This window comes from Buceros rhinoceros, unplaced genomic scaffold, assembly GCF_000710305.1.
Source record: "Buceros rhinoceros silvestris isolate BGI_N320 unplaced genomic scaffold, ASM71030v1 scaffold18377, whole genome shotgun sequence".
NCBI classification, from domain to species: Eukaryota; Metazoa; Chordata; class Aves; order Bucerotiformes; family Bucerotidae; genus Buceros; species Buceros rhinoceros.
The window spans coordinates 6,433-20,525 of record NW_010421767.1 but is presented as its reverse complement, the minus strand read 5'-3'; the positions used below and the strand labels follow the sequence as shown (position 1 = coordinate 20,525).

General features: G+C 46.7%; 1 protein-coding gene across 1 annotated transcript; it reads right to left on the bottom strand.

Annotated features, from left to right (window-relative positions):
* Window positions 1–1,465: 1,465 nt before the first annotated feature.
* On the bottom strand, window positions 1,466–8,050 carry ENTPD1 (ectonucleoside triphosphate diphosphohydrolase 1). The gene is made up of 9 exons (XM_010139816.1): window positions 7,923–8,050; window positions 7,407–7,524; window positions 6,061–6,211; window positions 5,004–5,163; window positions 4,149–4,385; window positions 3,356–3,616; window positions 2,161–2,280; window positions 1,828–1,965; window positions 1,466–1,672 (listed from the first exon to the last, which is right to left on the bottom strand). The coding sequence occupies exons 1-9, from the start codon at window positions 8,034–8,036 to the stop codon at window positions 1,466–1,468; spliced, it is 1,506 nt and encodes a 501-aa protein (XP_010138118.1). The 5' UTR covers window positions 8,037–8,050.
* Window positions 8,051–14,093: the final 6,043 nt, after the last annotated feature.

The following is a 14,093-nucleotide window of genomic DNA, read 5'->3' as shown; positions in this document are numbered from 1 at the left end:
AACCCCAAGCTCTGTGTCTATGCTTGCCTTGAGGAGAAGGCTTTACTGGGGTTGCACATCCTGATCCCCTTCATGCCTTCTACAGCTTTGCTTGGGGAATCAGGTGAAGGTGTGTGTTTGCCATGCCTTTCTCTCCACAATATTACAGGTCTTCAGGAGAAGAGACTTCTAAGATTTCGTGGGAGGTAGACAGGCACCAGTGGTTTCCAAGTGTTATTATAAAAACAGATTTCTGACTTACCTCTCTCTCTTTTTTTTTTTTTTTGGACCAAGGAAAGGAAAATGAAAGCGATTAATAAACCTGATCCGTGGCATCACCCTAGTTGTGTGCTAGAAGATGGGCTGCATATGTGCACTGTATGGACTGTAAGCCCTGGGTCTTACCATCACGGGATAAGCCTAAACCATGAGGGAAAGAAAGGCAAATTTTCACTGATTTTGCTGGTGGAGAGTGCTTCAATTTGTGCAAGCTCATGCTGGTTAATTTCTGCCAGCTGCTGATTTATAAAGGAACATGACCTAATAAACAGTTTACCTAGACTGGAGGCTGCTGTATGACCAGCACAGGGACACTGGATCGCTTTAGAGGGTGCATACTTGTAGGCATGCTGATCTCACCACAGTCCCTGTAGGCATAAGCACTTGCTACCGGTCAAGGATCCTTGGCCAGTATGAGCTGTTCCTACAAAAATCAGCGATGTGTGGCTGAGAACTCGTGTCTTGATATACCCTAGGGGCATGGGAATGGCTCAGCGTAACAGTGAGCCAGCTTTGGTCCAGCAACAACATCAGGAAGACGTGGGAAAGAGACTTCTTGCCACCTGCAAAAGTAGCAGCCGGCCACTAGAGCCCAGCTAAGGGCTGATGACCACCAGCACATTCAGTTTCCTCATCCTCATCCCTTCTTTGCCCAGAGTGGCATTTGGGAGCCTGGCCAGCTTTTGGGAGCCAACCAGGTGCAGGTGGCCAGACCCAGCTGTAGGGCTGCGAGGGCTCAGGGCGTGGGGAGGTGAGCGGAGGAGTGCTGGTGCGGGAAGGGCTCTCGGGAACAGCTTCAGCAGGGGAGGAGCAGGATCACCCTGTGTGTGAATGCTCCCAAGAGCTCAGTGGGATTTGTGACCCTGAGATTACCCTTGCAGGAGCACCGGCTCCCAAAGATTGCTGCAGCTTTTCTCTTTATAATGCTGTGCACAAGGCAAAAACCAACAAGCAGCAAAGTTTCATTGAATGAAATTACGACCCATTCAAGGAGGCGACACCCGCTTGTCTGTCCTTGACAGAGTGGCGAGCCTGATGTCCCAACGTCTGTCAGTGCAAGTGTGAGTCAGAAGAAATAAATGCCCTTGTTGTACAGTCAGTAGCTTCAGTGAGAGGTGAGAGGGGCTCTGCAGTACAGCCTGCTCTGCCAGGGTCTCCAAGCTCTGAGTAGCTGAGGTGACATGGCCCCTCTCCCCCAAGTTTCTTCCTAAACAATCCCCTTCTGCAGGCACTTGGGCTTGTGGAAGAGAAGCCATGCAAACAGGATCACGGACACCAGCACGAGGGAGCACAGCACCATCAGCCCCACGTAGCTGCCATGGGAAAGAGGGGGCATAGCAGGCTCCTCTGCAGGGATCATGTTGGTCAGGTTCAGCATGTAGCCCAGGGTCCAGCCCGCATCGCTGCTGCCGATCTGAAAGGGGAGAGGAGCAGAATCAGTGCTGGGAGGGGCAGGGTCTGCTTGTGGCATTGCCAGGACAGTGGCACCCCCGGGGGAAAAAGGGGTGGGCTGTGCAGCAGAGGATGCCATTAGCTGCTGGGTAGACTCCTCCTTGCCACGAAACAAACCTTTCCAAGGAAGTGGATCCTTTGCCAGTTCTTTTCAGTGAATTCATAGCCATTTTCCAGGAGAGAGAGGATGTAGGCTCCAGAGAAGCAATATTCGCTCAGGTACTTCTCTTTTATTTGGTGATACATTGTCTTCACCTAGGGAAGGAGGACATCACCAGGCTGTTAACACAGCTTCCCACTGCTCCAGCTTGCGCCTGAGCATTCACTGCTGGTGCTGGGGGATCTTCCTCCTCTTGCCTTGGACGTTACCCCTAATCATTTATCCTCAGAAAAATATCAGCATCTCTTTCCGCCCAGCATCCCCAGACCACTGTCACAAGCACTGCTCACCTCCTGCCAAGGCCGGGCGCAGAAGCTCTCGATGGTGCTGGCCACTTTGTCCAGGGGAACTGGGCTCTGTTCGCTGGTCAGGTTCAAAAAGTTCATCACAAAGTAGAAAGCAGAAAAAGCCTGAAGGAGAAAGAAAGAATATTTTAACCTGACCGGACCTCAGCATCAGCAGGACAGCAGAAATCCCACAAACGAAAATGGTTTTATTTACAGATAGAGACATGTAAGAAGCAACATCACAAGCACAAAAGTAGGGCATATTTTCAAGAGCGATGTCATTTTGAGACACACCCCTCAGAGCTGATGAGAGCTAAGGACTCCAAAAGGATGGTGGAGGTGGGAACTTCACTGACCAGAGTATCCTGAAGAACCTCAGTAAATCCCTCTCCTCTACACATTGGTGCCAGAGTGGCACAAGGTGAATGCTGCTTGTCATCATAACCATGATTCCGTTTTGGCAACTGAATGAGATAAGCTTGCAGCCAGTATTGCCACAAACAGCGGAGGCAGTGAAAGGAGCGTACGCAGCCCCAGCATATAATGCAAAGTTCAGAAAGCCCATCTCTGACCATGGCCAATAGCTGGTACGTAGGGTGCAATTTATGAACAGAGCAAGAGAGTATTAAGTTCCCTCAGAAAGCCTCAAAGCCACTGAACTCATCAGTCCATTAGGACTGATGTTCAGTGTCCTATCACACGTGACGCGTGTTTGGAGCATGTACTCTCTCCTCACCACGTCTGGGAAGCAGACAGGTGAGCTGACTGATTGGTTTCAGTAGTGCTCACACACTTGATGAATTTCAGATCTGATACCACCACTGGCCTCAGGAGACAAGTTTGCAGGAACAGCGTATCATGCACGGCCTGCAGCAGGCTCTCCTGCCTCTGGTGCTGGCCATCAGGAAGGACTCCTTGAGAAATGAATCAGTAAACGGAGCATCCCAAGGAGATGCCTACAGGACATGGGTTAGTATGGGAACAGTGCCGTGCTGGTAGGCCAGTATTTACTGGGGTTGCTCTTACACGTGCTGTCCTCATAGCAAGTGCAGCACTACTTTTGTAGTTGCATGTCCAAAAAGCCATGTTGTAAATGATTTCCCACCCCAGCCATGGAGAATGTACTCTTAACACTACTCTGAGTTTCTGCTGCTCTGATATTCTGGGTTATAGAGAGTGGAAGAATGTGAAGACTTACCCCAAAATCCCCTTGTAAGGGAGGTAGGTATATTCCATTGAAGGAGCAACTGGAGTAAGGACAATTGGTTTTGTTAAAGAGTTTCTGGATGTTCCTTCGGCACTTTTGATAATCCCCCTCTCCCTGTATGTACAGCTGGCTGAAAGGGAATTGCTTTTTCTTGGTTGATGTACAAGGGTTTTTTAAGAGGTTACTTATATTCATAGTCCTCTGATACCCCTGGTGAAAGCACGGATCAAAGAGGCTGCTGTTCTCCATGGTCTGAAAGTAAAATCAACCCAAGATGTTACACTTCACTATGGAGCAACACCCTCGGAAAAAGCCACAAGGAAGGGTGGCCACAAGGCACTTGTCATTTATGTTACACCAAGATACACACATCGGGTCAAAGGGATGAGGATGGTTTAAGGCATTGGCTGTGATTTGGGTGACATGGGTTCTCCCAACAGCCTCCCTGAAGGACAAATTACGTTCAGCCACATCTTGTGAAGCTGCTGCGATTTGGGTTTCTCAGGGATGGTGAAACATCACCTTCCCCAAGAACTTCAGTTAATCACAGTACTCCTGCTATCCCATGCCCAAGAATCAAGGGACCTCAGTCTGATAGTATTTTTGAACATGTTGACTGTCATCTCTCTCAGCAGCTACCCAGTCTTTATGGAGGATAATGACATTTCCCAAACCCAGACTAAGGGATGAGACATTTAAGCTGGGATGCAGCAACTTTTACAGCACCAGTTTGTCAAAGCTGGGAGGGTCTAGGATTTCCACTTACAGTTACAGATGTACTCACCTGTAGGTCCCTGGCCAGTTTCTGCTGCAGAGCCTGGTCCTTCCCGTAGCAGAGAAAGCTGTGCGTGTACACTAGGTAATCCTTGCCATAGAGACGGAAGTAGAGCAGGTTCTCTGGGGACTCAGAAGAGAGTGCATTTGGTACAAAGGTAATCTGTGTTGAGGCTCCTCCGAGATCTAGTGCTCCTGATGTCTCACTTTTGGATTTCAGGGAGTGTAGAAGTTTTGTCCACCCAGACTTTAAAAAAAAAAAAAAAGAAACAGATACATCAGACATGTAAAAGATTTATTTGGGAGCCAAAAAAATAAAAAAAGGAGAAAGACCTATGAGGAGAGAAGCAGAAGCACAGAACACGAGAAAGGCAGGAAGATTTGGAGAGGAGCATGAGATGAGAGCTGGAAGAAGACACAAGAAAGATACAGGCTTGGAAAAGCAGAAGATGGATCATGTCTGAATGTTTGGAGAAGGAATATAAGAATATGAAATCCAATACAATTATTATGAGAAAAAAACCAGTCAACTTACTGTTTCAGCTGCCAGATGATTTATAAATTCAATAGTGAAGAATCAATGTAAAACTTTGCAGGCACAGAAATATTTTTAGATCAAGAAGTGAGGAGGATGCTCTACCCAAGCAAAGTTATTGAAGATGTGTTTTATTTCAGTGCTTTAAGCCCGATTACAGTGGTACATTCTGACGCAAGTGGTACGTTCTGAGGCAAGATGTGCAGCTTCCTGATCTCTGGTAAATGGCTTACAAGGGAAGATAATGCCTGCGACACCTTGCTGCAAGGCATGATTTACAAAGTGCTGCAAGCCAATGATTCAAATATGGACTTGCTGTTGATACAGTACCTGCTTGAAATTGCCCAGCAGGTAGTTAATGGTGATCCATCCATAGGCTCCTTCTTCCTGACCACTGATGATTCTGGCACCCTGGAAGCTGAAGGGAGCTGAGCGTAGTGTCTTCTCTACTGAGAGCAAGACTTTGTCAGCTGCACTTTTATTCTCCAAGCTGCATGAATGGAAGAAAGAATGGGGTGAGTCTGGTTGACAGTTCTCTGCAGCCCATGGGCTTTGTTCTGAGAAGGCAGGCTGCAACTCCCCACCAAGGGTTAAGTATAGCAGAACAGCAATTCATATGGGTACATACAGCTCTATCTGGCCACATCCTCTCTGTCACACCTTGACAGCACAGCTGTCACCAGCTCTGTCACTTACAGACCCCACAGCTTAGAGTGGCACCTGGAGCAGAGACCAGAGCTCTCTTGATCTCCTGGACTGTGTGCCCTGGTAGGGATTGCACCATGAAGACTTCTCTTACTCTTCACCACCACCAATGCAGAAGAAATCTGTGTCCTCAGGTGTCTCCAGGGAGATTTCCCAGGCAATACATATATAAGATAATCTCCTTATGTCAGCCAGCCAAGAGGCCTGGGGCATCCCCAAGAAAATCACAAATTGGAATTAAAGCAGGATGCAATTATAAAGTTACCTTAGTTCTGATGGTCTTGGGCTGAGCCAAGGTATGTGGGGAGTTGTAACATGGCTGGGCTCAAAGTCAGGCCTGGTATTAGACTATGGGAGATGTCCAAGCCTCCCCTTGATGTGGTGGATGTTTGAGCATCCCCTGAGAATCAGCTTGGGCACTGCAACCCTCCTTATGTCTCCACTCCACGTGTACGTGCTGGAGATGATGGAAGGCTGAAGTGAGAGGAAATGGACCTTCTGGGCAAGCAGGGCAAGAGCCCAGAGAGCCTTGGGCCTCAGAGAGGCCAGAGACTGAAGAGGGTACCTGGGCAAAGTATGAGCTGGCAGCATTTCCAAGGACTATGCCCAAGAGGCCCTCACTGAGCATCCATGGCGGTCAAAGGCGCAGCGCTGCAGGAGAAGGAGACAAGCCCTGCAGTACCTGAGAAGCCGCATGCCGGCAGTTGCTCCGAGGTAGACGGGTGTCTCATGGTGCTGCTTTAAGGGAATCACATCTTGTGCTTGTCGTAGGCACTGTGCCAGAGAGGGACCTGCCTTCTCTGTGTCATGGGAGTAACCTGAGATCCCAGGGCCTGCGAGAAATAAGGACACTTCACTGGTTAAACTCCAAGCATAACCCTAGAGGGCTGTCATGAGCAGTTGTGTAAAACTGTGTCATTATCACAGGCAGCAACATCAGAGTCAACCACTCCATTTCCGAGGAGTTTTAGAAATCCTACAGCATGTCCTAAGCCAAATGCACACAGGGACAGCCACAGCACCCAGCATCTGCCACCCACTGCAAAGCAGACTGTGAAGTAGCAATGAGGGCTGCAGTGAGACAGATGAGTCGCTTAGTATGTTCTGGACATCTGCAGACTCATCTTTGCTTCTGCCTGGGCATACCCTGGAGCTGTGCCTGAAAATCCCTGACCCTTCACTACACTGGGTCCTCTGGGGGAAGATGCTGTCATTTGTTTGTGTATTGTATGCTCACATTACAGCACTAGTGTTTTGCAGCTATCCCCTTTCATGCTAAGCCAAAGAAAAATTGATTGTCCTCCATGCCACGTGTCCACTGGTGAATGGGCTGCCCCAGGACCAGTGCCTGCATGGGCAGCAGCGAAGCCTGCTCCGCATTTGCTCCAGGTTGCTGTATGCTCAGTGTGCTGCTCATGGTGTGGCATGCTGCAGCATCGAGCTGCTATGGCAGCAGCTCAATAACAGCGTGGCTCTGTTCTGTGCTGCAAACAGGTCTGAAAAGACCCCAGGCAGGCTCTGACAACACCTCTCCTCCCAGGATGCAGTGTTCCTTGTCATGTGTGTCCTTGGGCTTCATGTATGCCTTCTGAAACAATACCTAAATAAACCATGACATCCGTAAGTTGAGCAACCTTGATTCACAAGCCCTGTGCCTAGCTTGCACAGAAGCCTTGAAAAAGAGCAAACTATGCCCTCCCCTCTCACTGCCTGATGTTCATCGGCACCTCAGCGAGGGTGCACGCAGACGTTTTATTTATTCAAGTGCATTCTTTGGTGTGGTCCTTTCCAAAAAGCACTTACTTCCAAGCATCCTAAAAACAAATGGAAAAGTAGATCCAGCTTTCCTCCCAGGAAGGTCAGGCACATACAGCTCCTTGTGGAAAGCAGTGGGATATACATTAGCTCACTGATTTAACACTGTTTTCCCTCTTGGACCTTTCCTCCAGGTTTCTCCTCCCTCACCCTTTGGTTGCATTATCTCTTCTTCATTCCATGCCCTTCCACAGCTCTCTTTTCTCCTCTTACCTTCGACTTTACACACCTCCACTTGCTGCACCACCCCAGTGTCATTCTCCTTCTCTGCTGGCCACTCATACACGTACAGGTTAGTGTGGGACGACCCGGCATCCAGCACAATCCCATACTGTGGGCAAAACAGAGCCATCATTGCACCTGAGGCACTGAACCGCATGCAGCGTGCACTGGTCTCCACAAGCTGGGGGACCAGAAATGAACAGCCTATCTGGCAGCCACGGGAACATGCTGTGTACTTCCTTTTCTCAGTAGGGCTTCAGTGCAAAGTTTCCATCAAAGGATACAAGAGCAGAGAAGCAGCAAAATTAGGACCAATTACTTAGAAGAAGATTCTGTGAAGCTCTATCTGTTTTTACCACAAAGTTATAAATTGAGATGTTGAGGTGCATGGAGCCAGAAAGAAAGGTTAGGCAGAGCCAGCAAGGGCAGCAATGTGTCCTGGAGCACTATGCATGCCTAACCTCCCAGCTTAGCTTGTTTTCCTCTAAGAGTCCCAGCATATAATACCTTAATATTCTTCGGAAGTGGCTTGTTTTGGGTCACTGCTACAGCAATTAAAGCGATTACAGCCAAAGTGGAGAGGAATCCCAAGATGAGTAGAATCTTTCTTGTCCAGGACATCTTTGGTTTGGTACCTGTGACTAGAGCAGGAAAAGGATGTTAATATCCCAGTAGCCCATCTTACCTCACACCCCAAAGGTCCTCAGGCACATTCCTGCAGTCCCTTTCTACTATGAAGCATCTGCCTTTGCCCATCCCTGCTCCCATCTCCTGCTCCATGTTCCCATGTAGGTCTTCTTAGGGGCAGAGCTCAGCAGCCCTGGTGTTCTGCAGATCTGCCTTCGTGGGCCATGCCATGTCTCCATGGGCTGCCCTGTGCCACATGGTGATGAAGGAGAACTTCAATCCGCAGCTTATAGTTTACCTGTCCTTGAGATACCTGCAGGTCACTGAGCAACTGTATAGCAAAAGCATATGTGTGGGGCAAACCCCAACATCTTCTACAGCTCTGCATTTGGGTTAATAATCCCTGGGAAGCTGAAAGAACAGACTGCTAATAAATAAACAGCGTGAACTTGTGGAACCCAAAGCTTTAACCACTATGACATTTTGTCCTAGTATACCTTGCACTTCATTTTTTCACAATGTTTACAACAATTTACAACATCCTCATCACTGATAATGCATTTGGGATGTTAAACACCAGCATTTCAGTATGTGGCTGTGAGTTCAAGCAATGCTGTCCTGCACATTCACAATGAAATATAGAAAATAGGATCTGCATTCCGGAGTATTTAAGAAATCTATGGAGATTTTTGAGGCCAATTCTCACAAGACTGGTGAATTACAAATTGGTAGACTTGGCATAATATGGTTAAAAATCACACAATACGCAAAACTTGTACCAGTCTCATTCCTTAATTGTTAGTGAGATATTTGGAATGACCTATCTAACAGATTAGGAATTTCTTGGCTTAAAATACATGGTTAGCAGTAGAATTCTGTAAAAAAAGCCACTTGTATCTGATAAAAATAATTCAAAACCAATACGACATTTGAGCTTTCGAAACCAATATACATATACCTGCATTTATTAGCGGCTAGTGTGATGCTGTATTTTATATTTTCCTGCTTCCAATTCTCCTACACATATCCCATGGTGTAAATCTCACTTCACAGCTTAGGCGCAGCCAGTTTTGGTAGTGTTTAATAAAATATGATCTTACAACACAAAGCTCTGGAAAAGGTATCAGCAAAAGTATTTTCCAGATTTATAATCTAGCAGTAAATTCAACATTTATAACTAATGAATAGCTTTGGCACTCTAGGGGACATACCTCCTCCTACTGTGACATGAAATCCGTTTCTGCCCACACTGACGCCCCATGCTCAAAAGCACTGATTGGCTGCTCACATGGGTGGTAATTTCTCTTGTCCTTACACACAAATAATCTAGGAGATGTTTAGAAGTACGTTACAGGTCATCCAGGAAGACAACATCTCTGTCCAGGCAACCATATCAAAGCCCATCTTCATGCTCCAAGAATAAAAGATGACTGAACCTGCTCTGCATCTGCATGCCAGAACTGGAGTTCCAGAGGTCATTCTGCAGCCCTCAGGTGATGCTGGATCAATGCTCCAAACCCATCCTGGCACCCCGTGTCACACATGAAAATACAAAAAGCATTCAAGTTCTGAACAGGGTCATCTTTTAACTACTCTGGTTTCACGTGAAAGGTAGGTCCAGGCGCCAGAACTACACAAAGTGTTACCCAGCCTTACAAATGATCCCAATTCCTAGAGTTATTTTCAGAAGTTAGCACTGCACCTCTGCAAATCTCTAACTGCAGACAAATAATGTCTTCCCACCTACCTAGAGAAAGTGGAACCTAAAAGTGCCAAGAGAATTTGTTTTGAAGAACTCCCTGCAGGTGGGTCCACTGGAAACCTCCGTGCTCCCTCTCATCGTGCTCGTGTGTAAATCCACCGAGGCTAATTGTGAAATTTGGAAGCTTGTTACGCTCGCATTTTGTGAGTTCCTGTTAGAGGCACAGCATACTTGCCAATATCTCCAAGAATGCGGCTTAAAAAAATACAGTACACATACCAGGGAGTAGGAGGTAAGAATGCATTTTATACAACTTTATTCAAAGAGGCCCCAGAACTCATGGCTTGAAGTGATTAGAAACAGCAGACCATGACAGCTGGGAGACCTTTCTTATTGGAAAAAGAGTATTTGGCTCAGGTTATGATAGGACTGAGCATGTCTGTTGAACAAAAATTATTTTAATGCTAGAAAAATGAATAAAACCAGACGCTTTAGTGTAAAATTAACTGCACAGTATAGGTATGATGGTAGCAGGCTTGAAAACTGAAACTGCTGCTGACAGTTGCACAGCGCATCCACGTAACTGTCACCCTCACTCTGAGATCTTGCCTGGAGGCAGCCACTAACAGCTTTGTTGGGTGCTTATGTCATAGGAAAGAAGGATAGGTGACTTTGCATAATTTCTAAGATTTTCAGACTGTTGCGATGAGTGCTGCCTGTCTGCTGTATCTTTTCAGCAGCCATGCTCTGAAAGTAGCAGCATTAGCAGCAAAGTAGGTACAATTTCTGACTCTAATGAACCCCCCCAGTAAACAGCTGCATAAATACCTTGTCTGTAGGCAGAGGCATAATTGTCTGCATCCCACCTGCAACCTGACATTAGTAATTTTTTTCCAAGGCACATAATTTCCTTAATCCTGAACATGACTTTTGCCTGAATTTTAGCTAATTATCATGAGCACTTTTCAGGAGTCTGGAGGCTGCAGATGAGTGATCTCATTGCTGTATCCCATACCAGAGCATCTGTCTGCATGAACTCTAAAGCTAACAATGATAATTTTGTTGGAATGTATAAAATGATAAGCATAACCCAGAAGGTAGCCTAGCAAAGTAATAAACTTCCACATAGCCCTCAAAGTGTACAAACTTGAATACTTGATTATTTAAAAGACCCCAAACCACAATACTGCAAATCGAGATAAAGAATTCACTGTAATTTAAACAAAACTCCCCTGCCACTTGCTCAGAAAGGTGAGGTATTTGAACAAGTTCCCTTTTCTGCACACTTGTTTACCTCCATTAGCTCCAGGCGCAACTGCAGGTTCTGCAGTGGCTAAAGAATTAACTTATTCCCTAGACTCCCCGGGCACCTTTGTACCCCTCCTTCATGTCACCGAATGCTGTGCAAACACTCCGCAGTCTCCACCAAGCAGGCTGGTGCTTGACCCTCTAGCCCCAATGACTGACAGGCCCCAGGACTTTCTTCCACTAGCAGTTTTCCTCAGCTGAAGATTAAGCAGGCATGATCTTCTGTCTCTCTGCCCAGCCAGAACCCAAACAGAGACAGATCGCTGCTTTTTCTCCCATACTGTCCACTCTCAGAGATAAAAACATCGCTTTAGGCAATAAGTAGGCATAGAAATCATGGTGCTTTTCTTCCCCTCTGCAAAGCTCAGAGCTGCCCAGTGCTGGAGCCTGCTTGGCTACAGAGACATTAAGCATTCTCTCCAGATGTTGGAGCACAAGCCAGCATCTGGTTCTAATTCTGGTCTCTTTGAGTTTTTTGGGGGGTTTTTTTGGTTGTTTTTTTTTTTTTTCCAGAGTCTACCACACTGGTTCCATCCAGTGATTAGTGCAGGTCCCAGAACATGAACAGATCAAACATCCATTGTGTCTCCGAGTTAGCTATCAACTGAGAATGATGCTGGCAGCCACTCCAGCTAACAGCAGTTTTTCTGCAGAAACCCTGTTGCTCTTGGTGAATACCCCAGGAAGGACCACAGCAGTGTGGGAGGCAACTCTGTGGGAATGCAAGGAAGCAGGATCATCCCCAGTGTCTTTCAGAGCCTCAAGACAAATAGGAAACTGCTCCTCGATCCGATATCATACTAAGTCATTGGCAGCTCTGCACGCCAGGAGGTGTCACTCACAGCCAAGGCTGCCCAACTCCCTTCTCACCAAAAAAGACTTGGCAACAATTATTAAAAGGAATCAGGCAACCAGCTGCTTTTAGAGATGCAATAAGGAGAGGCTAAGCCTAGCTTAAGGACTAAAATTAGCATTGTCAAGCAGAAAAGGAGGGATGCTGTGCATAGTCCAAAGCCATGCTCAGGTCAGATAGCCTCACTGTGACCCATCATCTCCAATAAATAAAAATACTGTTGTAACCTCTGGCATAGCACAACAGCTAAAGCTGATGTTTGCTCTTTCCTTTGGATGCTCATGGTCATAAACATTCTCATTTTCAGCCTTAATTTATTTATTGCCAGTCTATTTCCTCTGTCTTTGTTCCATCTCTTTCTCAGAACTTCTGTAACTCTCAATTTTCCTGGAATTTATTCTCTTAACCAACTTATAAGCAATGATTCTTTCTGGATATTTGGTTTTCCAGCCTTCTTCATCTACCTGAACAGTCCATCAGCCCTTCTCTGCATACAGAATCATCTGCTTTTATTTTTCCTAAGCATTTGGACCAGAGCTGCAATGAGACTAGCCTTGCACAGGGTATCACGGGTATATCATTATATCAGTAGATAATACAGTCCCAGCCTAAATGAAGTGAGGTGGGGACCTGTACTACCTCAGTCTCATGATCATCTATCATCACAGCCAGTGCTAAGTCAACCCAGTGCCTCTCCTATGCAATCCCAACAAACCCACTTTTGATCACGTTTAATTAAATTAGACCTGCTACATGTTCTAAGCAAAGGGACTTCCAAGACACGTTGCCTCCTGCCCATGAGGCTCGGAGTGACGACAGAGAATAAGACGGTGTTTGGTGTCTTACAAATCCTGCCCATCAGCTGGCAGCTACCTCTGCTGCCGATTACCCACATTGCTGCTGCAGTCTGTTGAGAGTCTCTCCAATAACTGGATTCCTAAGCACACAATCAGGCTTTAGGCGAGACCTGCTGGATGCTCATGCAGTCACATAGCCCAGCAAATGGGACTATAGTCTGCAGAGCTGCTGAATCTAAGCATCAGAGAGACACGGTGCAGGGCTGAGAAGCCACTGAATTATGACCCATCACAGAGGTTCACAGGCATGCCTGAGGACTGAGAAACTGGCAATAGTATGGATTGAAATGAGTCAGATCCCACCGTATTTTTGAAGCAAGGAGCAAGAATTCTCCTGCCTGACAGCCAGCTGAAAGAGCACAGGAGCTCATGGCTGAAAGGCACCTGAATCCCTCAGCAGTCTGAATGCACCCAGCACCTGCAACCAGCTCTGTGGCATGGAGTGGGCAGCTTGGGCAGAAGGAGCATCCACCAGGGCAGGTTCTTCAGGCCAACATCATCCAGGTCTGCAGAGAGCCCAGTAGACAGGGGCTCTGGCAATGCAGTCTGTGCACATTTACTAGCTGCAGGAATTCATGTCTGTGAAGTTCTGTCGGTAATGATGGCAGGGAAAGGGGATGGGAGCAGCCAGTGCTGCTGTTCTTCCAGGTAGGGAGGGGGATTCACATTCATACCTTCCTCCTGAGGGAAAATAAGATGTTGGTAGTCACGAAGTTTATGAGGCTGAATCGCACACTTGGTGAGGTTGCTGATCTTGCACCAGGTTTTGAGGCTCACTACCTAAAAGGCACTCCTGTCTTCAAACTCACCACAACCAAACATCTGAGTCCATAAATGTTCAGAAAGCCTTTTTCATTCAAACGGTGGCGCAGCCAGTGCTGCTGTTCTTCAAGGTAGGTAGGGGAATTCACATTCATACCTTCCTCCTGAGGGAAAATAAGATGTTGGTAGTCACGAAGTTTATGAGGCTGAATCGCACACTTGGTGAGGTTGCTGATCTTGCACCAGGTTTTGAGGCTCACTACCTAAAAGGCACTCCTGTCTTCAAACTCACCACAACCAAACATCTGAGTCCATAAATGTTCAGAAAGCCTTTTTCATTCAAACATGCTCTTGTCCAAGTTACCTGGGAAGACTTTGCTGCAAAGTAATGTAAACCATCTGTTTCAGGCCAATTACTGGAAAAGTCTTTCTTAGTCTGGCAAGAGGCTCAGGTTTGGATTAGAATGTACATACAAGCATATATACAGTAAGTGAATTGCTTTGGTTTAAGAGGTTTTATTTCAAAATATCAGAGCAAGACACTGACCATGTTGAAATCAGAATTCAAG